The sequence below is a fragment of the Erinaceus europaeus genome, chromosome 1 (assembly GCF_950295315.1).
Source record: "Erinaceus europaeus chromosome 1, mEriEur2.1, whole genome shotgun sequence".
Lineage (NCBI taxonomy): Eukaryota > Metazoa > Chordata > Mammalia > Eulipotyphla > Erinaceidae > Erinaceus > Erinaceus europaeus.
Genome location: NC_080162.1, coordinates 191,939,612 through 191,965,346, shown reverse-complemented (window position 1 = coordinate 191,965,346; position 25,735 = coordinate 191,939,612). Strand labels below are relative to the sequence as shown.

The window sequence follows — 25,735 nt, the reverse complement described above, 5'->3', positions numbered from 1 at the left end:
GGGAGTCTCTCTGTCTCTGTCTCCCTGTTCCTCTCAATTTCTGGCTATTTCTATTCAAGAGATAAATAAATATAATTTTAAAAAGAACTTAGAGTTGATTTCTTTGCTCCCAGATCACTTTCTGTGTGTAGAACTGTGTATGTCTGTGACTTTCCCATTCGTCCATCTAATGTACTGCTGAAATATGTTTAGGCTTGGGGTCCAGGGAACCCAAATGTTAAAAGCACCTGACAAATAACAGCATACAGGCTTTGTTTTTGTTGGCATTATTCTGACCTTAAAGAAGACAAAGCTCCAAAGTGAGAACACTTTGAGCAATAAGGGAGTTTGGTTATCTCACAAAATGAGGAGTTGCAAAGTCAGGTGGATTGTCAGAAAGCTCTTCTGGGATGGCTCAGTAGCTTAGTGGAAACAACCCAAAATCAGATTCTATGTTCTGCTTAATGGGAGACTTCTCAGGCTGCAGTCTTTACACAGTGAGGACAATGTTCCAGCCCAAGGAAGAATGAGAAGAGAATGGGGTTGGGAACCAACAGTTCTGTTTCAGGTTGAGAATGAGGGCCTGAGAGATTTGTGTCCTGAATTCTGTACAGGGTCTTCTAGTCAGTGTGTTGATTTGGTGACATCGTTCTCAGTTATTAGATATGCTTTATTAATTGCTTTCTGACTCTATCCCTTAGCTCAGCTAAAGTAATATAAATGACTATAGATACATGAAAAAGGTACACAGACACAAAGAAACACTATCTCAATGTTAGTCCTTTTTGAAAAGATTTTATTTATATTTGCACATATGCAATATATTGTGTATGGAATTGATTCTTGAGCAACGTGGGTCTGAACTGCAGGTCCACTTTAACTGGGATTATGTTTTATCTACAGAATTGATATTTACAAACATTATTTATTTAAATCTGCAGATGCAGAATCATCAGATACAAAGGGCCAACTATAAATTATACTCAGATGATAGAAGGGCAGGGCTGCGGCCCCTGACACCTTTATTGTTCAAGGCTCAATTATATATGTAAATACTGAAATAGATAAAGATAGATATGTATACACAAACAAACAAGCAGAATTTTATTTTTTTATCTTTATTTATTTATTGTATAGAGACAGCCAGAAATCAAGAGGGAAAGGGATGAGAGAGAGAGACAGAGAGACACCTGCAACACTGCCTCACTACTCATAAAGCTTTCCCTCTGCAGGTGGGTACCAAGGGCTCAAACCTAGGTTCTTGCACATTGCAATATGTGTGCTCGACCAGGTGTGCCAACACCTAGCCCCTCAGAATTTTTAAAAGAGTGTTTGCATGGTGGAACAATGTTTCTGTTGCCTTCACTATGCATTTAGATTTATAGAAAGATATTTTCAGGTTTATTTTACTATCCTAATGCCATTCCTGTAGTCAAAACTTAAAATTATCATTTTTTTTCCCTTTTAACCAGAGCATTGCTCAGCTCTGGCTTATGGTGATTTGAGGTATTGAACTTGGAACTTCGGAGCCTCTGGCATGAGAGTCTTTTTGCATAGCCATTATCTATCTACACCTGCCCTAAAACTCAAAGTTTTTAGTTGTTGTAATTTCCATAAATGCTGAACTCAGTTTTTGTTGCCTCCAACCAAAGTATGACTCAGTACTGTGATAACTCCTGACCTTCAGCACTTATCAAGGATCCAAGAAAATCGTTACTAGAGGAATAGGTTTAAAAGAACCAAGATGACCCTTCACTTGCACCAGTGAAGAGTGACGTCAACTTTCAGACACGTTACCCACCCTAACCTCCTTTACATGCTGGGCAACTGGAAAGCGTCAGTGCTTTACAGTTATGTCCAGCTATTACTTGTGAGGACTCTCTTTAACCCTTTTGAACAACTGGCTTAATTCTGTATTCCTTAAATAACCTTCTTAGCTCCCACACGGAAGAAATGAGAGGATGTCCTATAGCATGAATGATCAGATTTGGTGGTGGAAGGAGTCAAGGTGGGAGAACACCTAGACTGAGTTGAGATATCCAAGTGAGAAAGAAATTTTAGACAGTGTTGTTCTCTCTTGGCTCCTGCTTGGGCAGTAAAAGTCAGTTTAACTCTTTTCAGCTGCCAGTAAAGTTGACTTTGGCCTTGGTGATCTTTCATCATCTAGTCCTCTTTTAAGGGTGACCATATGCACTGGTTAGATAAATGCACATTTCTGGCAGAAATAATCCCATCATCATGAAATAAAGTCCATCCTTAAAGAATAAAGGGTAATGGTGTGGGGACAGGAGTCAAGGCAAAAAAAAAAAAGGGGGGCTGTTTGATTGATTGTTCGGACTGGTAACAGATATTCCATATAGATGTTAAGCTCACTAAAGTCACATGATGAATAACTTCTTAATAAATGACCCACACCTCTGTTGTCCTCTCCATTGTCTCTTATTGGGTTTCCAGCTCAAACAGGGTTGAATTTCATGGTTTTGGAGTATCAGTCTGACTCAAGCAGCCAATGCATGAGTTGTCACTGCTTCTAGAAGCAAAAGCCTTCTGGGTAAGCCATAAATGCTCAGTATTTTATATTGATCGTTGATTGCTGGAATGTTTCATGGGTACTGACAGGAACTTGCTCATCTTTCTTTAAAGAACAAGGAAAGATAGCCGCGTAGCCTTGTTATTTGTGCATCTGACTGGGGCGGATAGACCCTGCATGTATACAGCTTTCTTTCCTGTTAAAAAATTAAAAAAGAAAAAGAAAGGACCAACTTGTAAAAAACATCTTCCATAGCCATTTCCACTAGTGTGAAAGAAAATCTATACAATGAATTTGGTGAGTGAGAAAATGAATGGGACTAAATAAAATATTGTGTACAGAGGCATGTTTGCTCTCAAAGAATCATATGAAAGGTTGTAAGATAAAGAGATGTGAGCTCTGGGGACTGGGCAGTGGCACACCTGGCTAAGCCACAAATTACTAAGTTCAAGGACCCAGGTTTGAGCCCCTGCTCCCCACCTGCAAGGCGGGGGGGGGGGGGACACTTCACAAATGATGAAGTAGGTCTGCAGGTGTCTGTGTTTCCTTCTGCCTTCTGGCCATTTTTTTCCCTCCTCTCTCAATTTCTCTCTGTCTTATTTAATAAAAAAAATTAAAAAAAAAAACAGGAAAAAATGGCCACTAGGAGCAACAGATTTGTAGTGATGCCATCAAGCTTCAGGGCTGTATTAGAAGGAAATGAACATTTGTGTGTGAACTGAGTGGATAGAGTTTCAAAGGCAGGCTGTTAGGTTACTCACAGTACCTTCTGGAAAAGATTTCTGTTTGTCGAAGTGCCATGATCAGATGCAAAGATTTGGAAAGGGAGATATAGTCTAGTCAAGGAAAACAAAAGCAACAAATAATTTCTTGTGAGCATACTGCTCTTGGTCATTAAACATCTCTCCCGAATTTCCACAAGGCTGATGTTTGTGTCCAACACTCAGCCAGCAATGGGATTCTCTTAGGTTTAATGATCAAATGGATGAAAACAGTTAATTGATATTACAAAGTGATTAAAAAAAAATCTCTTTTCAGTGTCATGTTTCAAAGCAGTATGTTACTTGCATACAGAATTACAATTCTTTTTATAGTTTAGGCAAAGCTTGCTCTAGATATGATTTGGGTTTAAAGTGTGGAAATTAGTGTCTGAAATTTTATATCAAGGCCATAAAGTAGAGCACTGTTAAGTTTTTAGAACTTCTTTCTTTCTTCAAATTATTTTTAACACAGGTAAAGTTGGCTTACAAGACACTGTGTTTTGGACAAGACAGCTCCCCTGAGAGAGAGCCTGCTTTGCTATGCACCTGACACACGTTTGAGCCAGCCCCCACTGCTACGGGAGAAGTTTGCTGCTATGCTATCTTTTCTCCACATCCGCTCCCTCTACATCTTTGCTTTTGTCACTCTGTTTCTGTCTGAACAAGTTGTTCCAGATTAGTGAAGCCCTGGTGATAACAGAAAGAAAGAAGGAAGGAAGAAAGGGAAGGGAAGGGAAGGGAAGGGAGGGAGGGAAGGGGAAGGGAGGGGAGGGGAGGGGAGGGGAGGGGAAGGGAAGGGAGGGAAGGGAAGGGAGGGAAGGGAAGGGAATGGAGGGAAGGGAAGGGAAGGGAAGGGAAGGGAGGGAAGGGAAGGGAATGGAGGGAAGGGAAGGGAAGGGAAGGGAAGGGAAGGGAGGGAAGGGAAGGGAAGGGAGGGGAGGGGAGGGGAGGGGAGGGAAGGGAAGGGAAGGGAAGGGAAGGGAAGGGAAGGGAAGGGAAGGGAAGGGAAGGGAAGGGAAGGGAAGGGAAGGGAGGGAAGGGAAGGGAAGGGAAGGGAAGGGAAGGGAAGGGAAGGGAAGGGAAGGGAAGGGAAGGGGGAGGGAATGGAAGGGAAAGGAAGGGAAGGGGGAGGGAATGGAAGGGAAGGGAAGGGAAGGGAAGGGGGAGGGAATGGAAGGGAGGGAAGGGAAAGGAAGGGAAGGGAAGGGAGGGAAGGGAAGGGGGAGGGAATGGAAGGGAAGGGAGGGAAGGGAAGGGAAAGGAAGGGAAGGGAAGGGAAGGGGGGGAATGGAAGGGAAGGGAAGGGAAGGGAAGGGAAGGGAGGGAAGGGAAGGGAAGGGAAGGGAGGGAAGGGAAGGGAAAGGAAGGGAAGGGAAGGGAAGGGGGGGAATGGAAGGGAAGGGGGGAATGGAAGGGAAGGGAAGGGAGGGAAGGGAAGGGAAGGGAAGGGGGGAATGGAAGGGAAGGGGGGGAATGGAAGGGAAGGGAAGGGAAGGGAGGGAAGGGAAGGGAAGGGGAAGGGAATGGAAGGGAAGGGAGGGAAGGGAGGGAAGGGAAGGGAAGGGAAGGGAGGGAAGGGAAGGGAAAGGAGGGAAGGGAAGGGAAAGGAAGGGAAGGGAAGGGAAGGGAAGGGGGGGAATGGAAGGGAAGGGAAGGGAAGGGAGGGAAGGGAAGGGAAGGGAAGGGGGAGGGAAGGGAAGGGAGGGAAGGGAAGGGGGAGGGAATGGAAGGGAAGGGAAGTGAGGGAAGGGAAGTGAGGGAAGGGAAGGGGGAGGGAATGGAAGGGAAGGGAAGGGAAGTGAGGGAAGGGAAGGGGGAGGGAATGGAAGGGAAGGGAGGGAAGGGAAGGGAAGGGAAGGGGGAGGGAATGGAAGGGAAGGGAAGGGAGGGAAGGGAAGGGGGAGGGAATGGAAGGGAACGGAGGGAAGGGAAGGGAAGGGAGGGAAGGGAAGGGAAAGGAAGGGAAGGGAAGGGAAGGGAAGGGAAGGGAAGGGAAGGGAAGGGAAGGGAGGGAAGTTAAGGGAAGGGAAGGGAAGGGAAGGGAAAGGAAGGGAAAGGAAGGGAAGGAAGGAAGAGAGGAAGGAAGGGAGGGATATGGAATAGGAAAGGGGGGGAGAAAGAGAGAAAAGAAAGAGGTGGGAAAGAAGAAGGAGAGAAAGAGAGAGAATAAGAAATAAAAGAAAGAACATATTTTGGAGTATAATTTCAATTCTGACCAGACTGTATATGACAACATCATGAGATTACTCTATTACCAAACTGCCAATATTCCTCTCCCACTGCCCACTTGGCACACTCCCTTACTTCTTCCCATTGTGGTGACTGCTGTTCTGTGTCAAAATTTCAAGCTTTGGCTTTGCTCCTTTGTTGTTGTTGTTGTTGGTTTTTTTTTTTGCCTCCAGAGTTATCGCACTCATTGCCTGCACTATGAATCCACTGCTCCTGGAGGCCACTTTTTGCCCATTTTGTTGCCATTGCTGCTGTTGTTGGATAGGACAGAGAGAAATCAAGAGAGGAGGGGAAGCCAGAGAAAGGGAGAGAAAGACAGCCACCTGCAGACCTGCTTCACTGCCTGTGAAGCCACTCCCCTACAGGTGGGGAGCCAGGGGCTCACAGAGATCTTCACTTCAGCCATGTGCACTTAACCCGCTGTACCACCCGACCCCCCTCCTTTGTATTCTACCAGAGTGAGAGCATTCAGTGTTTTTCCTCTTTCTGATTTATTTCACTTAGCATGACCACTTCCGGCTACATGCACATTGTACAAGAGTTCATCCTTCCTTATAACTGAGTAGTACTCCATGTGGGTTGTTTCTCCATTTTAACTACTGTGACTAGCACATCAAGTAACGCGGGTGTGCATATATCCTTTTGGATTGGCCGTTTTACATTCTTTGGATAGATACCTAGGAGTGGTATTGCTGAATCATATGGTAGGTGTATTTTTAGTGATTTTATAAATCTCCATACTGTTTTCCATAGATATTTGACCAATTTCTATTCTCACCATCAACGTACAGGGGTGTCCTTTATGCAGTACCCTCACCAGCATTTATTATTGTTAATATTTTTTAAATCACTATATGAGGGAGGGGTTTAATGGTTTATAGTGCAGTTGTTGACACAAGGCTGCAATTTCTCATCTCACCATAATAGGTGTCTGCAAAACATTCTTTTTTTAAAAAAAAATTATTTATTTATTTGCCTTTTTGTTGCCCTTTTTATTGTTGTAGTTATTATTGTTGTTGTTATGGATGTCGTAGTTGTTGGATAAGACAGAGAGAAATGGAGAGAGGAGAAGACAGAAAGGGGGAGAGAAAGACACCTGCAGGCCTGCTTCACCGCCTATGAAGCCACGCCCCTGCAGGTGGGGAGCCGGGGCCTCGACCCCGGATTCTAACACCGGTCCTTGTGCTTTGCACCACGTGCACTTAACCCGCTGCACTACCACCCGACTCCCAAAACATTCTTTTTTTTTTCTTTTTCCCCCGTGTTGTTTATCATTGTTGTTATTATTGTTGTTGTTGTCGTTGTTGGATAGGACAGAGAGAAATCGGGAGAGGAGAGGAAGCCAGAGATGGGGAGAGACAGACACCTGCAGACCTGCTTCACCGCTTGTGAAGCGGCCTCCTCTATGGGGAACAGGGGGCTTGAACCTAGATCCTTATGCTGGTCCTTGCGCTTTGCGCCACGTGTGCTTAGCCTGCTGCACTACTACCTGGTCCCCTTGCAAAACATTCTTACACCCAACTTGTGTCTTTCTCTACCATTATGCACCTGGACCCCAAACCTCCCCCTCCCAGCTCTTTTCATGCCATCCTTCCCCAGTTCTTTACTTTGGAGCAATATACCAAATCAAGTTCAAGTTTTCTATGTGTTTTCTCTTTCTGTCACGTTAAGTGAGATAAGCCAAAAAGAGAATAGATAGCAAATGATTGTGGTTTTGAATTTCATAGTAAGTGATAGTCAACATTTTTTTTTCCATGTGCTTGATGGTCAATTACAAATCCTCTTTTGTGAAGTGTCTGTTAAGCTCTTCTCTCTCTTTCTTTCTGTCACCAGGATTATAATTGGGGCATCGTGTCTACATGGTGAATTCACTACTCCTAGTGGCCTTTGTAGACTTTTTTTTCTTTGATAGGACAGAGAAAAATTGAGAGGAGAGGGAGAGATAAAGAGGGGAGAGTAAGAGAGACATTTGTAGCACTGCTTCACTGCTCATAAAGCTATCACACTGCAGGTGGGGACTGGGGGCTTGAAAATAGTGATGTGGAAGTCCCTTGTTAGTGCATCACATTAAGCGCAGGTGGCACAAAGTGCAAGGACCAGCGTAAGGATCCCAGTTCGAGCCCTGGCTCCCCACCTGCAGGGGAGTCGCTTCACAGGCTGCGAAGCAAGTCTGTAGGTGTCTGTCTTTCTCTCCCCCTCTCTGTCTTCCCCTCCTCTCTCCATTTCTCTCTGTCCTATCCAACAATGATGACATCAATAACAACAACAATAATAACTACAACAATAAAAAAACAACGGCAACAAAAAAGGAAAATGAATAGATATTTTTATAAAAAGAAGTTAAAAATAAAAGAAAATAATGATGAGTGCACGGGGTGTGCCACCACCTAGTCCCTTCTTCCCCCCTTTATCTGGGTCATTTGATTTGTTGTTACTGTTGTTCAATTACATCTGTTTGTCGTATGAATGTTGTACAAATATTTTCCCATTTGTTAGAATCTCTGTTCTCTCTCACTCTTTTTTTTTTTTTTACCTTGCAGAAACTTCGGTGTTTTATGTAATTTCATTTGTTTATTTTTTCACTTTGTTTTCCTCCTTGTCCCTCAAGACATTCCTGACATACTCTAGTTCTATCCTGGTAACTCCGCTGAGGATGTGCTCTGCAAACTTCAGAGGGAGGAAAATAATAAGGACTAATTAGGAACGCTTTGAGGTTGACTGGTGGCTTTTTGTGCTGCTCCAATTTTAAGGCAATATGATTCCTTCCAAAGCAGCTGGTGTGAGCACCTGCAGACATTTTGTGCTGCCTTTTTAAGTCACAACTGGAAGTTAAAAACAAAAACAACCTCTCCAGAAATGGCTGTACATTAAAAACATAAGATTGTTAACATTTTTTTCTTTCTCCCTTCCAGAGAAAAATTGAGAGGGGAGGTGGAAGTAGAGAGGGAGAAAGAAAGAAACGACTGCACTACTTGTGAAGATTCCCCCCTGCAGGTGGGGAATGGGGGAAGGGGGTGGGCCTCAAACCCAGATTCTTGCGTGGGTCTTTGTGCTTTATACTATGTACTTAATCAGGTGCATGCCCAAGATTGCTGACATTTCTTGCTGACCATCTCAGATCACCTGCATCCACATATAAGTACTTAAAGTATGCATTTCATTCTTTAAAACTTCATAAACCTACACATACACACAGACATGTGTGCTTAGACACACACACAGACACACACACACACACACACACACACACACACACACACACACACACTGAGTGTCTACAAGAATGATTGATTTCTATATAGATTGTGACCAAAGACATCTATAGACCTCACTCTGCTACCTGACATTCTACAAAAGGTTTGGGTAAGGGAGTCAGGCAGTAGTGCCACGGGTTAAGTGTATGTGGCGCGAAGCACAAGGACCAGCTTAAGGATCCTGGTTCAGGCCCCTGGCTCCCCACCTGCAGGGGGTCGCTTCACAGGCTCTGAAGCAGGTCTGCAGGTGTCTATCTTTCTCTCCCTCTCTCTCTCTTCTCCTCCTCTCTCCATTTCTCTCTGTCCTATATGACAACATCAATAACAACAACAATAATAACTACAACAACGCAACAAAAAGGGAATAAATAAATATAAAAAGCATGAAAAATTATTTTAAAAAAAGATTTGGGCATAAAAAATACTAGTTACAACTTTGAATTCATTTATACCTCAAACACTCAATGTTCTTTGGTAAATTTCTTGGCAATACTAATAATATCAGATAATCTACTTCATACCTATTATCTTTAAAAAAACACATATATTTAGGAATGAGAAAGTGTGAGAGAACCAGAGTATCACTGTGACACATGTACCAGTGGGAATTGAACTCAGGACCTCATGCTTGAGACTCCAACACTTTACCCACTGGACCATCTCCCAGGCTGCCATACCTGTTCTCTGAGTTCGTGGCCCTTCCTTTGGCTTTTTCCAAGCAATTAAACCTAGGTTATCTCCATATTACACAAGGTGGATTGCCAGTTAGTATGCTTACAAGATCATGATCAGAGAAGTATTAGCAAAATGATGAACATTTGCATTGTAAATGCTTTATTATATATTTTACCTCTCAAAACCCTATGGAGAGACTGTGGCAACATTCTCTTGCTTGTCTCAACATGAAAAGCTGTAAATTAATGTCGCAGGAACTCAGCTTCATACAGAGCAATAAACCCCATTGGTAACCAAATCAAGCAGGAAGTATGATTGGGTCATCAACTGTGTCTACCGCTTTCTGCAATCCTTCCTCCCATCTCCAGTGCCCTGGACCAATTTGTTTGCTGACAGACAAACTGGCCTTGGGTGAACTAAATCACCTCTGTGTCCCTGTTAATCCACTTTCCATGTTTGCTGATAGCGCTTCTATAGCTTCTATACAGGTATCATTATTATGTGGGTGACTGGGGTACTCTTCCATATAGCTGCATTTCTGAAATCATAAAGATGTTGGTTTAAGTCCAAGTTCAATCACTTGTTATCTTGGTTAATGTATTTAATGTCTCTAATTATCATTTGTATTATGTGTAAAATTGGGAGATTGACAATATCTACTAAATAGACTTGTTTGAATACTTAAATGAAGTAATACAACAATACTGTAAACCATTGAATAATTGTCATGTGAGTCGTAATTAGTAAATGCTGACAGTAAGAAAAAAAAACTTACGTGAAAGAAAATTATCTAAATAGGATAGAAAAAAAAAAAAGAGGAGGCTGGGTTGTTGGGTAGTATGCCAGCTCCCCCGGCTTTAATCCTGCTTAACTAAACACCGGCATGCCTGCAGGGCATTGGTTTGATCCCACTCAAAGGTGTGGTCTATTTACATAACCACTGTTAACTAAGCACCACCCTCCCTCCAGGGCATGGGTTTAATCCCCACTGTTCACGATGTCTTTTTGCTCCGCCCCCTCTCGCAGTCACCCTGATGTCCATCAGTCCTTTTTTCTCTCCACCCTCTCTACGTCACATCCTGTTCCCACCCTACTTGGCGAGTATATATATAAGGACAGGATTGTGGTTATAGATAGTTTTAGATGGCTTAGATTGTGCTGCGTTCCACATGAATAAAGAGATACTGCATACAGCTCAGCCATGAGTCTCTGGTCATCTGTCTCCCGCCCACGAAGCTAGCCCAGCACTGGGTGCGCACATAGTACAAAGCACAAGGATCGAGCAAGGAGCCCGGTTGGGACCCCCAGCTCCCCACCTGCAGTGGTCTGGCGGGTAGCTTCACAAGTGATGAAGCAGGTCTGCAGTTGTCTATCTTTCTCTCCCCCTTTCTGTCTTCCCCTCCTCTTCCAATTTCTCTCTATCCAATCAAAACAACAACAACAAAAAAAACGTTAATTTTCTTTTCTTCTTATTTATTTGCCTCCAGGAGTATCGTTGGGGCTGGCTACCTGCACTACGAATCCACTGCTCTTGGAGGCCATTTTCTGGATAGGACAAAGAGAAACTGAGAGGGGAAGGGAGATAGAGAGGAAGAGAGAAAGACAGACACCTGCAGTCCTGCTTCACTGCTTGCGAAGTGACCCCCTGTAGTTGGGGAGCCGGGGCTCAAACCGGGATACTTACGTGGTTCCTTGCGCTTCCCCACATGTGTGCTTAACCCGGCGTGCCACTGCTCAGCCCCCAAAATATTTAATTTTCAAAAAAAGAAGAAAAGTTCTTGAAGTGTTACTAATTATGTTACTAATTATCTTGTGTCATATGTGAAGATAAGATTGTATAATGTAAAAAAAAAGTGTGGGGAGATAGCATAATGGTTATGGAAACAAACTCTCGGGCCTGAGGCTCCACAGTCCCAGGTTCAATCCCCAGCACCCCCATAAGCCAGAGCTGAGCAGTGCCCTGGTAAAAAAAATTTATAATGTACAATTCATAGAGCACCTTTTCCTGAATGAAATGTTATTTTCTGATTTTACCCATTTTACAAAAAAATAAAAGCTTTTCTTTTAAGTATAGTGATTGTATTAACTATTAAATTCATCACTACAGTGGGATAAATGCTTCTCTGAGAATATGGATGTGAATAGCTCTTAATATGTATGGATATGCACATATGTATATATTCATGTCCTTTAATTTCTTACCAAGTTTCAGATATTTATTAGAGAACATACTCATACTATTTGAGAATTATAGTCATTTGGGGCTTCAAATTTTTGTTCCATGACTAACTATTAAGTCTTGAATATATTAATTTAACTAAAACATATTTCCCTGGTCTACAAAATGAAGATAATGATACATACACCTCAGAAGACTATTGTATGAATTAAACAAAGATAACACAGTTTAAATATTTGGTGCAGAAACTAGTATATAGTAGGTGCTCAGTAAATGGCAGTGGTTGTGGCTGTCATCATTGAGAATGATAACCACGCATGGAGGCAGGAAATTCTCTGGCAGTTGATAGTTGTAAACAGATAAAGTACGGGTTGAAATCTTCCGTTCTCAACTATCCCAAAATGGATTTTTCAATATAGCAAACAAGTTTTACTGAACCCCAATTGCAATTTATGTGCAGTCTGTCACATTCTCAGGGACTGTATGTCAGATGGGAGCTGATCCCTACATCAGTAAATTATGACCCATTGTCCAGCCATTTCTAGTGACAGGATACTACACATATATCTATATTTTTTGTCAATAAGATAATGAGATTCCTTTTTTATATTTTATTTACTTACTAGATAGAGACAGAAACTGAGTTAGAAGAAGTACGGGGAAAGAGAGATACTTGAAATTCTGCTTCACCACTTGTGAAGCTTCCTCCCTGCAGGTGGGGGCGGGGGCTTGAACCTGGTCTTTACACATGGTGACATGTGCATTGGACCAAGTGAACCACCACCACTGGGATCTGGGATCCTGTGACAAGATGGTTTAGATAAACTCAGTGACATAGGAATAGTTACTGTGTAGAACATGGCAGGTTTGAAATCAGAATTTTGAAAAGTATAGATGTGGAAGATGAAGGGATCTTCCTTGCTTTAGGCCCTTTTTCAGATATAGAGATAGGAACAGACATTACAGCACCAAGGTCTCCCTAGTGCTTTAGCTCTGCTCTAGGGGCTTCAACCTGGGCCATGAGCATAGCAAGCCAGTGCGTTCACAGATAAGCTATCTTATCAGCCCCAAGACAGATTCTTTTATCTTATTTATGTCATTACTGGGGATTCACCACTTTGGGTGGCTTTTATTAAACTAGAAAGAGAGATATACAGAGACAGAGAGACAGAGGGCAACAGGAAACGTCACCACAGCACCAAAACTTCCTAAAATGTGGTGGAGGCCAGACAAAACAGGTGCTCAACCCAGATAAGCCATCTTTCTAGCTCTATTACATATTTTTGTTGTTGGCACTAGGGTTATTTGTGCGGCTTTGAACCTGCAGAATGAAGCCACAGGTCCTAGTGGGTTACTCCTCTCCTCTCCCTCCCCTCCCCTCCCCTCTCATCCCCTCCCTTCCCTTCCCCTCCCCTCCCCTCTCCTCTCCCCTCCTCTCCTCTCCTCTTCTTCCCTCTCCTCTCCCCTCCCCTCCCTTCTCCTCCCCTCCTCTCCTCTCCTCTCCTCTCCTCCCCTCCCCTCCCCTTTCCTCTCCTCTCCCCTCCCCTCCCCTTTCCTCTCCTCCCCTCTCTTTTCCTCCCCTCTTCCCTCCCTTCCCCTCCCCTCTCCTCTCCTTCCCTCTCCTTTCCTCCCCTCCCCTCTCCTCTTCCTTCTCCTCTCCTCCCCTCCCTTCTCCTCTCCTCCCTTCCCCTCCCATTCCCTCCCCTCTCCTCTCCTTTCTTCTCCTCTCCTCTCTCCTTCCCTCTCCTTTCCTCCCCTCCCCTCTCCTCCTCTCCCTTCTCCTCTCCTCTCCTCTTCTCCCTTCCCCTCCCCCCTCCCCTCCCCTCCCCTCTCCTATCCTCTCTCCTCTCCTCTCCTCTCATATTCCCTCCTTTACTTTCTTTCTGCCTATTAGTAAGTTAATAGTATAGTTTTATCGTGCTCACACCACCAAAGGTCTCTGTCCCCACTTCTATCCCCTACAGTGGATCTGAAAACCTCCTCTCCCCTCCTTCCCTCCCCTCCTCTCCCCTCCCAAAGTCTTTTACTTTGGTGCAATACACCAAATCCAGTCCAAGTTCTGCTTCATGTTTTCCCTTATGTTCTTATTTTTAAACTTCTATGAGTGAGATTATCCCATATTCATCCTTCTCTGTCTGACTTATCTCACTTAACATGATTCCTTCAAGCTCCATCCTAGATAAGGTGAAGACGATGAATTCATCATTTTTAATAGCTGAGCAGTATTCCATACCACAACTTACTCAGCCACTCATCTATTGTTGAACACCTAGGTAACTTCCAGGTTTTGGCTATTACAAATTGGGCAGCTATGAATATAGGTATGCACAAATCTTTTTCGATGGATGTGTTTGGTTCCTTAGGATATCTCCCCAGGAGAGGGATTCTTGGGTCATACGGTATGTCTATTTCTAGCCTCCTGAAAGTTCTCCAGACTACTCTCCACAGAGTTTGGACCAATTTACATTCCCACCAGCAATGCAGGAGGGTTCTCTTACCCCTACAACCTCTCCAACATTTGTTGTTACTATCTTAGTTCTTAGATATTCTCTTCTTCACTCCTTCTCAACCCACTGATCATGCTCACCTGGATTGACTTGTGCCTAAGTGAGTTACTTAAGAAATCACAGTTGTGGGGTAGGATTATTTAGTATAATGGTCATGGAAATCACAGTTGTGGGGTAGGATTATTTAGTATAATGGTCATGGAAATCACAGTTGTGGGGTAGGATTATTTAGTATAATGGTCATGGAAATCACAGTTGTGGGGGTAGGATTATTTAGTATAATGGTCATGGAAAGAAACTCTCCTGCATCTCCAAATTCCCAGGTTCAATCCTCCCCACCACAAGCCAGAGCTGCGGCTTGGTGAGCGTCTGAAGAAACCCCTGTTATATCTTGTTGAGTTTTCAGGTGATTTCCATAGCTTTTTCTTGTTTATCAGAAGATCAACTCAAAATGGCTCCTACTCTAACACCCCACCTCTGAAAGTATCCCACAATTCAATTTTAATGTACTATTGAATAATACTCTGTGAATAATACTCTGTGAATAAACTGTGATTTAAAACATTATTAGGGTTTTATACTTTCTCTCTCCCTGGTGTTATAATGCTCCCATGTGGTGCTGGGGTTTGAACCCAAGGCCTCTGCCATTGGAAGGGGAACCCTGTACTGAATGAGATATTTCCAGGCCTCTGAAGTTTCATTTTTATTTTTTCATTTTAATAGGGGGAAGGTTTACTGCCTGAGACTTATCTTTGGAAGCTTTTGATGTACTTACCTGGCTTAGCAAACATTAATTGTTCCCAGGAACATAATTATGCTGCCTGCAAGGATAATCTTAATTATGGAAACTTGGTGGTTGTACAGAAGAATGCATGTCTTTACAGATATGCTTTAAGACTTCTTACCAATGACATTACTGAATGCACTGCAGTAGAGAGAAACTCATAATTATTCACTTAGTGAAAAAAAAAACTACAAATATATCGCACAGAAAAGTTGAGCAGATAATCTGAGATTTCTGTCTTCTGAGCTTTCCAAGATATAAAACAAGCTTAGCTTACACATTGTTTAGTCTTATAACTTATCCTGAAAGCTTCAACTATCCATTTATGACCTGTGTGGAAACATTAGTCTCTGTGTTCAGTTAAATGGTGAATCGGTGCATGATTCTGCCTTTCAGGTTTTGGGGTCAGCTTATGGGAATTGTGAGTTCCCTGCATGCTTCATGGTTACATTTGGAAATCGTTTCAGAACAATTGTGCTTATCCATACATGGGGAAGGCTACTAGGAGTTAAAAAATGACTATGGACTAAGGGCTAATGACCTGGACTATGGGCTCTAAAGGCCTTATTCCATCTGATCTTTATTACCCTTACCTGCCATGACGTGGGAGCTATCATAGCTCCATTCCGAGGGCCGGGGAGATAGCTCACCTGGCAGTCTGTCTGTGTGGCTTCTGCACCCTGGCAAGGGTTGAGATCCTGGCATACCACATGGGACTGTAGAAGTCTGTATAGGGTACTAGACAGTTGTGTGATATTCGGTGAAAATAAGCCCAAACCAAGAAGAAATAGTCAGGACTATGAATGCTTCCCGATGAAGTGACAGTTGTTTTGCAGAAAGCAAGTGGAGACGGGGGAGGAGGGGGTGCAGAGTGTGCAACATCTAGTTAAGCGCACATAGTGCTAAACACCAGGACTTGCACAAGGATTCAGGTTCAAGCACCGGGTTCCCCACCTGCAGGGGAGATCCTTCACAGGTGGCAAAGCAGGGCTGCAGGTGTGTATCTTTCTCTCTCCTCTATATTCTTCTTTTCTCTTGATTTCTCTGTCCTATTCAATAAAATGGAAAAAATGGCCACCAGGAGCAGTGGATTCATAGTGCTGGCTCCAAGCACCAGAGATAATACTAGAGGCAATAAGGAAGGAAGGAAGGAAGGAAGGAAGGAAGGAAGGAAGGATGGAAGGAAGGAAGGAAGGGAGGGAGGAAGGGAGGGAGGAAGTAGGTGGATTTGGATTGAAATGAATCCAAATTCAATAACTTCTGTGGCTTCATACAATTCAGACCTATGTCTTCTAGTGACTATCTGACATCCCAGGGCAGAGTTCCATACTCTTTTGGGATCTCCCCCATCTACATCGGTCAATGGCAGTTCATTAGCTAGAAGAGTATGTGCTGATGACTGCTGAGACCAGTTAGATAAAGTTTTGGAAATCAGCCTGTGACTGAGAGCAGAACTCACTCCAGTTATAGGTGTATGGAGAAAGAACTCCCTCATGGCAGTTTGTACGCTTACATTCTGCCTGGAATTTAATTGTCTTTGGATTCAGTAAGAGTTAGGCCATTGTTAATAGATCTTTGGTGATTATAGGGGGGTAGGGAAATTTCTAGATCTTGGACTGAAAAGGTGGAAGGAATGAGAGGAAGGGATGGGAGATCTCGAAGGGAGAGAGGAACAGAAAGAGTGAACACAAGAATAGGAAAATTCTAGGCAAGGTGATCAAGGGGAGAATGAAGCCTTTGCTAGGATTGTCCACTATACCTTTGAGTTAATGACAGTTGAGGGACTGGGTGGTGGTGTACCTCGTGGAGCACATGTTACAATGCACAAGGACCCGGGTTCAAGCCCCTGGTTCCCACCTGCACGGGAAAAGCTTTATGAGTGGTGAAGCAGGGCTGCAGGTGTCTGTCTCTCCCCCTTTCTTTCAATTACTGGCTGTCTCTGTCACATAAATAAAGATATAATATTTTTAAAAAAGAGATAATGATAGTTGAAATTATTTAAATCATTTCCCTGCCCACCTTTGAGGATAATCTGGCTTTCAGTGTCAGAAAGAGGATTTATGAGAAAAGTCTGAAATGTTTGTTTTAGTAGAAATGCTAAGCTTCTTATGTGAACCAAAACGTTTTAAAATAAATTTTATTAGTGATTTAGTTATGATTAACAAGACTGTAAGACAACAGGGGTATAACTCCATACAGTTGAGATTACTACCAAGGTGAAGGAGTTGCAAAACAAAAATCTCTTCCATGGTTAACAGATTAAACACACACTTCCTGAGCATTGCCGTGTGTCTGTCTTCCTAGAAAGACTTTTGAGTCTGTTAAATGGGTTGCGAGTGACTTTTAAAATTGGTATTTTTCTTGGTTTCATTTATCTTTATTTATTTTGCCTCCACGGTTATCACTAGGGCTTGGTGCTGGCACTATAAATCCACCGCTCCTGGGGCTGGAGATAGAGAGGGGGAGAGGGAAAGATAAAATTTCACTGCTTTTGAAGTCACCCCCACCAAAGGTGGGGAGCTTGGGGCTTGAACCTGGATCCTTGCTCAGGACCTTGCACTTAGTTCATTGTGTACTTAACCTGGTGTGCCATCACCTGGCCCCCCAGAATTTTTTTTTCTAGTTATCACACGAGAGGATAAATAAATATAACACAGACTTTTCCTTTAAAAAAAAAAAAAGGAAAAATTGGTTGCCAGGAGCAGTGAATTTATAGTGCAGGCACCAAGCCCTAGCAATAACCCTGGTGGCAAAAACAAAGTAAAACAAAACAAATAAAAAGAGAACTAAAGATCGCCATTATCATTCTAACAATAGCAACGATAAGGCACACTACAAATAAGTACAATTATATGCCAAGAGTGCTTTAGTAATTTTAATCATTAGCAACAGTGATGGGAGGCAGGTGGTAGTTGTTATTTTACAGGTAAGAGAATAAAGGGACTGAAAAACATGAAAATTTCCCTGAAGGCTCTTCAACCAGTAGGGTTAGAATCTCTGTTTACAATACGATTCCAAAGTTGATGGGTTTGACAACATGCTTAAGAATTTGCCCTAATTTTGAGAAACCAAGACTCTAAAATGTCTCTTGAAATATTAAAAATTCGATAAAATTTATTTGACTTTATGCACCTGACATTCACAGAATGTTTAGACATGGGGGGCACATTTATAGGAGAATGTATGTGTTCCTTTACAAAGGAAAGAGTAGCTGTAGAGATTCCAAAATACATTTTTTAAATTTATTTATTTAAGAAATGAGACATTAATAAAACTGTGGGATAGGAGGGGTACGACTCCACACAATTCCCACCACCTGGTCTCCATATCCCATCCCCTTCCCAATAGCTTTCCCATTCTCTATCCCTCTGGGAGCATGGACCCAGGGTCGTTGTGGGTTGCAGAAGGTGGAAGGTCTGGCTTCTGTAATTGCTTCCCCTCTGAACATGGGCCTTGACTTGTCGATCCATACTCCCAGTCTGCCTCTCTCCCTAGTAGGGTGGGGCTCTGGGGAAGCTGAGCTCCAGGACACATTGGTGGGGTCTTCAGTCCAGGGAAGTCTGGTCGGCATCATGCTGGCATCCCGAACCTGGTGGCTGAAAAGAGAGTTAACATACAAAGCCAAACAAGTTGTTGAACATTCATGGACCTAAAGGCTGGAATAATGCAGATGAAGTGTTGGGGGGTATTCTCTGAAGACTTTTGTGTACTTCTGCTTTCAGGTATATATTTTTCCCTGGTTTATTGGACACGTGTGGACATATGCTCTATCTCAGGGGACCTGGTCTATATCTAGGTTTGCGGACTTTATTGGGGAGTGGAACATCTGGATTGGAATTAAGAGAATACTATGAAAGGAAAGGTCTCACCCGAGTAATGAAGCTGAAGGGTTGTCATTCCACACCTGAAGTCTCTGGACACAGTCTGAAGTGAAGCATGTTGGGGTGGCACTCGTTGCGTTGACTAGGTTGTGATTGGCGGATGCAATATTATTTGATATGAATTGAGAGAAGCATGCAGGAAAGTGGGCCCCACCCTAAGGTTCCAGGACTGGGGGAAATATAGGCTCTATAGTGGAGATGTGAGGTTCCTGCTGTCTTAGGGTTCAAGAAGACAATGGATAGTTATTGTTATCATCACATTATTTGGTAATTGGGTTAACTTTGAAAACTCCCTTTGTTAGGATTTGCTGTATAATACCCAGCATCTTGTATATAGTGGTGTCACAGGTTGCTTCTGTTCTCCCTGGTCTAGGCTTTTGAGAGAGTCAACATATCAAAGACTCAGCCTATGTATTAAAAAGACTCAGTCTGTTTTAAAAAGTTCTAGACATATGATCAATTTTTCCCCTTTCATATTAATTGAATAGTGATTTATATGACTGCAGATTAATAGGAGTGTACATAAACACCATTCCCACCACCAAAAGACTGTGTCCTATCCCACCCACCCCCCAATCCCTCCACTGCCCTGGGAAGCCTAATGTCCACCCTCCCCCTCACCACAGGGTTTTTACTTTGTTTCCATACTTTCTTTTTTAAAAATTATGTTTATTTGATAGAGAAATAGGGAGGGGAGATTAAGAGTAAGAGAGATAGAAAGACACTTGCAGCCCTGCTTCACCACTCATGAAGCTTCCTGCCTACAAGTGGGGACCAAGGGCTTGAACCCAGGGCCTTGCACACTGTAATGTGTATGCTTAGCCAGGTGAGCACCACCTGGCCCCAAGAAAATACTTCTCCTTGATAAAAATATGGTAGAGAAGATGGAAAACAGCTATCACAAGGGTGGGAAGACTTGATGTTAGTTTTTCCTGATTAATGAGACAAACATGAAATTCCAGTGCCTGCTAAGGTCCCAGACTTGTTGCCATCATTTATTATTAAAAAAAAATTATTTATAAAATGGAAATATTAGGAAGACCATAGGATAAGAGGGGTACAATTCCACACAGTGTCCATCCCCAGAACTCCATATCCCATCCCCTCTTCTGATAGCTTTCCTATTCTTTATCCCTCTGGGAGTATGGACCCCAGGTTATTGTGGGATACAGAAGGTGGAAGGTCTGGCTTCTGTGATTGCTTCCCTGCTGAACATGGGTGTTGGCAGGTCGATCCATACTCCCAGTCTGCCTCTCTCTTTCCCTAGTGGGGTAGAAATCTGGGAAGGTGGGGCTCCAAGACACATTGGTGGGGTCATCCGCCTAATGAAGTCAGGCTGGCATCATGGTAGCATCCGGAACCTGGTAGCAGAGTAATGAAGCAGAAGAGTTGACATTCCATGCCTGATGTCTCTGGACACAGTCCGAAGTGAAACATGCCAAGGTTGTACTGGTTGCATTGATTGGATTGGGATCAGCAGGTGCAGAATCAGTTGGTATGCTTTGGGAGAAGCATGCACGAAAGTGAGTCCCATCCTAGAGGTTTCAGGACTTGGAGAAATGTGGGCATTATAGAGAAAGAGGAAGGATAACTATCTATTGCCATCATGTATTCTAATCATGTCTTTTCTTCTACTATGATTAGATCTCAGTCTGTGGTGGAAGCTGGGACCTTGAAGCATGAGGACAAGGGAGAGAATGAGAACACTCAGCCACTCCTGGCTCTTGACTGAACTCTTAGTCACCCCATGCTCCTGCACATCGCCAGCCTTCAATGGTCTCAGTCACCCAGGAAGCACACGTGCGACTGACCCACACAGACATGTGCGTTCTGCTTGAAACAAGGCCCTCACTCGCCATCACCCAGTAAAATGACCATCACCAGCCAATGGTCTGAGCAGCCAAAGTTGAACAAAGACTTGAGATGATGCTTTTCTTTGTTTTCCCTTTTCAGTGAAGGGGCTGAAGGAGGAAGCAAGGCATTTTATGTAAACAAGTTACCCCCCACCCTGTCCACATTTATGGTATTAAATGAAATTGAATAAAAGAAATTTGATGGACACATTGCATTAAGAGAAGGATTTTCCTGAGGCCTCACACAGAGACCCTTTCCAGTTTTTGCAATCTAAGATTAAGTGCATTTTCAAGTAGATATATCAGACTTAAAGTGTGCAGATACAATTGTCAAGTTTAAGGTAGTGCAAAGCCCTGAGACAATAGTATCTCCAGCAATTTCCATTCTCATTCAATAATTTTCTTTGACTTCATCACCAGCACTGAATTGTTCAGCCTAAGACCACAGTCTGCCAGGTCTGCTTCTTGCAGTTTGCTTATTTTGATATCCTGCAAAAATGATTTTGAGGTCACATCTTCGAGCTGACCACCAGCTGATTATCATGAGTTGAAGACACACAATTTGGAATATGGTTATTTCATCTTAGCTATGTAACTTCTCCTAAAGTGTGTCTGAAGAGACAGGGGGAGAGTTCTCATTGGAAACATATATCACTGATTAATGAATCCATTAATCACTTGGATCACTACAACTAAGTGCTACTGAAACATTTAACCTCCCCCTTGCCACCTTGCAACCAGTTAAAGGCACAGACCTTGGTGTTTCTTAAAGGGTAGGTGCAGTCAGGGAGGAAGACCCTTAAGGATGGCTAAACATGCAAGTACTGAAAATAAGACCAGGAATGCAGGAGGAAATGCCAAAGATCATTTTATTTCTTTGTCTGTTCTCCTTAGAAATGGAGCCCCCAACTATCCATTCAAAGGAAATTAGATAAACATAAGCAGATATCACAGCATATGATATCCTCACATGTGCCATGTTTCCCAAGCCAGATGTATGTTTTCAGGTTTTGCTTATTCTAGCCATTTGCATGCCATGGGCATTTGTAAGTATGACCAGTTTGTGCTCAATGTCAAAAGATTTTTAGTTGATAATGGACAGTTAAGTGTGATTTTATATTTTAAGTATTTGGGAGGAGTAATTGTTAGTTTAAAAAAGTTAAAGGAAAGAAGTGATTCCACTGGTCATAATCACCCTCAATAGATATAACAAATTGAAATCACTTATTTCAACTTTTTTCTCAATGATTCTAGTGTTTTAATTTTTATGATAGACAAGAAGAACAAAAGCAAATTTTGTATTCCACCCTTGAAATAAGATAGGATTTAAAATTGTCCTCAATTGCATCACAGTATACATAAAAACGAATTCATCTTGTGAAGACATTTCAAGTAACAGGAGTAACACTGAAATAATTTCACCAGTATAGTGACTGAAACACTTTTTTTTTAATAGTCCACGAAAATGGGAAGAAAGATGAGGAATTAAAGTGAATTAGAAAATCTATTTGTTACTTGGGTTTGCACAATAGTTGTGAGATCCAAATATTTGAAAATGCTATTGGAATCAATCATTACCAACACTTTGTAACAGTAATAACTTTGGCTTTTCAGCGGGCAATATTTACAGTTGTCTTGTAGTGACCAGGTTTTAAACATCATGCCATATTTACTATTATTTTTTCTCTATTCCATGATATCATTAAATTAATGTAAGCTGATGGTTTTACAATGAAAACGTTTAATTTCTTCATGTGTATGCAATATACATACAAGAGCCAAATCCAACAAGTGACATGAATGTTATTACATGATTGGATTGGATTGTCCTTTGTCAGTCATTTCCTCTGTTCAATAAATACTGAAGGACACAAATCCCTTTTTACTTTTTAAGGGCTTGCTTTTTTACCTGGACCCTGGTAAAATGACAACATCTTCCCACACACTTCATCTATGATTTCTGAACACTGGCAAAACAGACAGGAACAGGGCAAATATTGAGCAGACACATCCACTGAAAGTTAATCTTCTCAAGAACCAGGAAATATGTCCATTCAGCCTTTCATTTCTGAGAAAAAGACAGAACCCTCCTTTGTCCTTCTGACAAAGATGAAGGCACAAGTGTGTTTTCTACCTGTGAATGCAATTTGGGAATCCCTGTATCGCTTTTCTGTTGTTTTTGTTCCTATTGGCTTACAACTCAATGTATTAAAATTACCACATTTTCACAGCTAACATTTTCAGTTAGCTCTGATATAAATATTAACAAGCTTAATGCATTTAATATTCTACTAACATGAATGATTTGATCATCTTTGGCATGAGTAGAAAAGGCCATTTATAAACTGTTTTCACCTATGTTGTGGGTAACATTCAAGCTAACCCATACCAACTCATTGCTACTTTAAAATTTAGTTTCCATGGTAGAAGTTGCTCAAGTCAGGGAGACCAAGGATCTCCTGAACTTTTCATCAAAGACACCCATTTCCACATCTTACACCAAGGGCAAAGACCATGACATTCTTTGTCTTCTCTTCCACCACTGTTGATGTATTTACAAAATTGTGATGGGAATCTTCTCAAGAATGTCATCACTCACATGGATCTACCATTGGTAAAGCCATTTGGGACTCCCGTCCTTTCTCACAGATGACAGAGAGGCAGGAGTCAGAAGTCCCACTTGCCAACCACTTATCCGCTAGCTCCCATGAGAAAATTTTTACTCTGGGAAATCTTACTTTTTTTCAAAGTCACAAGACATGACAACAAACAATTTACATGTAAAAATTCCATAACTCAATATGAAATTCTTTTATTTCTATCTATAAAATATTTCCTTTCAAAAAAGAAATATGATTTTGATGATATTTCCACTATTTGCATAGTGAGGCAAAAATTAAGAAAGGACTTCCAACAAAGCTAAGAAAAAAAAACAAATTCAACAAATTCACAGACACTGGCATAACTACGTCTTTCTCCTCTCCTTTAGAAAAATAAAACTGATTTTTTTCATGATGTCTTTTACTAAACAGAATTAAAAGAGGGAAGTCTAACTTCACCAGGGAAGTTACCATTACGTTGCTGGCAGTAAAGCATTTATATAGCTTGTCACTGAAATCAGCGAAAAGTAGCCGTACATGACAAAATTGTCTAGCCATCCTAGAAAAATATAATTGCATAGAAAAACTACCAACTAAAGCAATCTATTCACAGCTTCTACATATATTCTCACTGTACACTAATTTAATCCTTTTCTACATGGAAAAAAACATCTTTGGCTGTTAAGGCAGAAGCTCTCATATTCTCCTGAAATATCGGCATCAGATCAGTGCTGACAAGGCATGAAATATAACCAGGTATTCTCTCACTGAATAGCAATGAGGACAATGCTCCCTTTAGTGTCTTCTAACCCTAGAATGGGACTTTAGAATTCTTCAGAAAGCAAGCCAAGCAAATTAAGGACTTTGGTGTCCAACCTTCTATCCCCACACCCAAGGAGATAGAATCAGAAAGGTTCTCACTCTCTCTCTCTCTCTCTCTCTCTCTCTCTCTCCTACATCCTGAGTCTGCACAACACACTAAATTGCAGGGAGGCTGCGTCGCTGCTGAGGTGTCAGCTCTGGGTGCCACACGTCCACGATGAATATCAGACGGAAGGACTCAGCGTCTTGCCATACCTCATGCTCAAAGGAGTCATCAAAGATAAGCACTTTGCCTTCTTCCCATTTCCTGGAACAGAAAAACATGGAATGCTGTGGTTCAGATGCCCAAACACCATATCTATAGACAGGAGAGCACTTTCATGATAGTCTTCAGGAAATAATCAGATAACTAGGACACCAAGCCAGGATTTATTCTTGCCTTGGTGATTAAAGAAGACTTTCAGGATTTTTACCATGAACCTGATTTATAAGACTATAAGTTAATAGGAGTATACATTAACACCATTCCTGCCACCAAAGGTCTGTGTCCCTGCCCCCCCACCCCCACCCCCCAGTGAAGCTGAAAATCTACCCTCACCCTCCACTTGTCGGGCTGAGCTTCATTGACGGGAGACAGACGACCAGGGACTCATGGTTGAGCTGTACGCAGTATCTCTTTATTCATGCAGGACGCAGCACAATCTATACCAAGCTAAGCTAAACTCTAAAAACTACAAACAATCTTCTCCTTATAAATATACTAGCCCAGTAGGGTGGGAACAGGATGTGACACAGAGAGGGTGGAGAGAAAAGTGACTGGTGAAAATCAGGGTATGACAAGGAGAGGGGGCGGAGCAGAAACATATCATGAACCAGTGGGGATTGAACCAATGCCCTGCAGTGGTTATGTAAATAGAATACAGTAGTTATGTAAATAGAATGCAGTGTTAAGCAGGGGGGATTTAAACCAAATGAAACAGAAGGGGTTTTTAGAAGCATACCAACATCCACTCAGAGTTTTTTACTTTGGTGCAATACTCCAAACTCACTCAGATTCTACTTTGCATTCCTTTTTGTTCTTTCTCAACTTTTGTTTATGGGTGGGCTCATCCCATACTCATCTTTCTCTTTCTGACTTAGCTCACTTAACATAATTCCTTCTAGGCTCCATCCAAGCTGGGTCAGAGAAGGTGGGTTCATTGTTCTTGATAGCTGCATAGTATTCCATTGTGTATATATATCACAGCTTTCTCATCTGTTGTTGGGCACCTGGGTTGCTTCCAGGTTTTGGCTATTACGAATTGTGCTGCTATGAACATAGGTGTACACATATCTTTTTGGATGGGTGTGATTGAATCCTTAGGATATATACCTAGGAGAGGAATTGCTGGGTCATAAGGAAGGCCCATTTCTTGCCTTGTGAGGATTCTCCAGACTTCTCTCCACAGGGAACCTCAATTTTCAATGACCAGTCTTGGAAATGTACAAAGGATGGGGGTGGGGGTTGGTAGGATAGGGCATACCTATTTGTCAGCAGGATTCTTTATTGCTGAGGTTTGTGGCTGTACCAGGAATCCACTGCTCCTGGCAATGGTCTCCCCCTCCTTCCTTTTTATTTAAATTTGTTTGTTGATAGAGACAGAATAGAGAGGGACTGGGTGAGGGGAGTAAAAGAAAGATA

The 25,735-nt window shown here is 42.3% G+C and overlaps 2 protein-coding genes across 2 annotated transcripts in view; one reads left to right on the top strand and one right to left on the bottom strand.

Moving 5' to 3' along the window:
- CLVS1 (clavesin 1) overlaps positions 1-22,079 on the top strand; it is a 210,647-nt gene extending 188,568 nt beyond the window's left edge. Inside the window, exon 6 of the mRNA XM_007527478.3 lies at positions 20,424-22,079. Coding sequence (XP_007527540.2) covers positions 20,424-20,511 — 88 coding nt within the window. The 3' untranslated portion in view covers positions 20,512-22,079. The remainder of the gene's footprint in view (positions 1-20,423) is intronic.
- A 274-nt stretch (positions 22,080-22,353) lies between these two features.
- The window catches only part of ASPH (aspartate beta-hydroxylase), a 103,842-nt gene continuing 100,460 nt past the window's right edge, over positions 22,354-25,735 (bottom strand). The window contains exon 13 of the mRNA XM_060202355.1: positions 22,354-24,361. Coding sequence (XP_060058338.1) covers positions 24,211-24,361 — 151 coding nt within the window. The 3' untranslated portion in view covers positions 22,354-24,210. The remainder of the gene's footprint in view (positions 24,362-25,735) is intronic.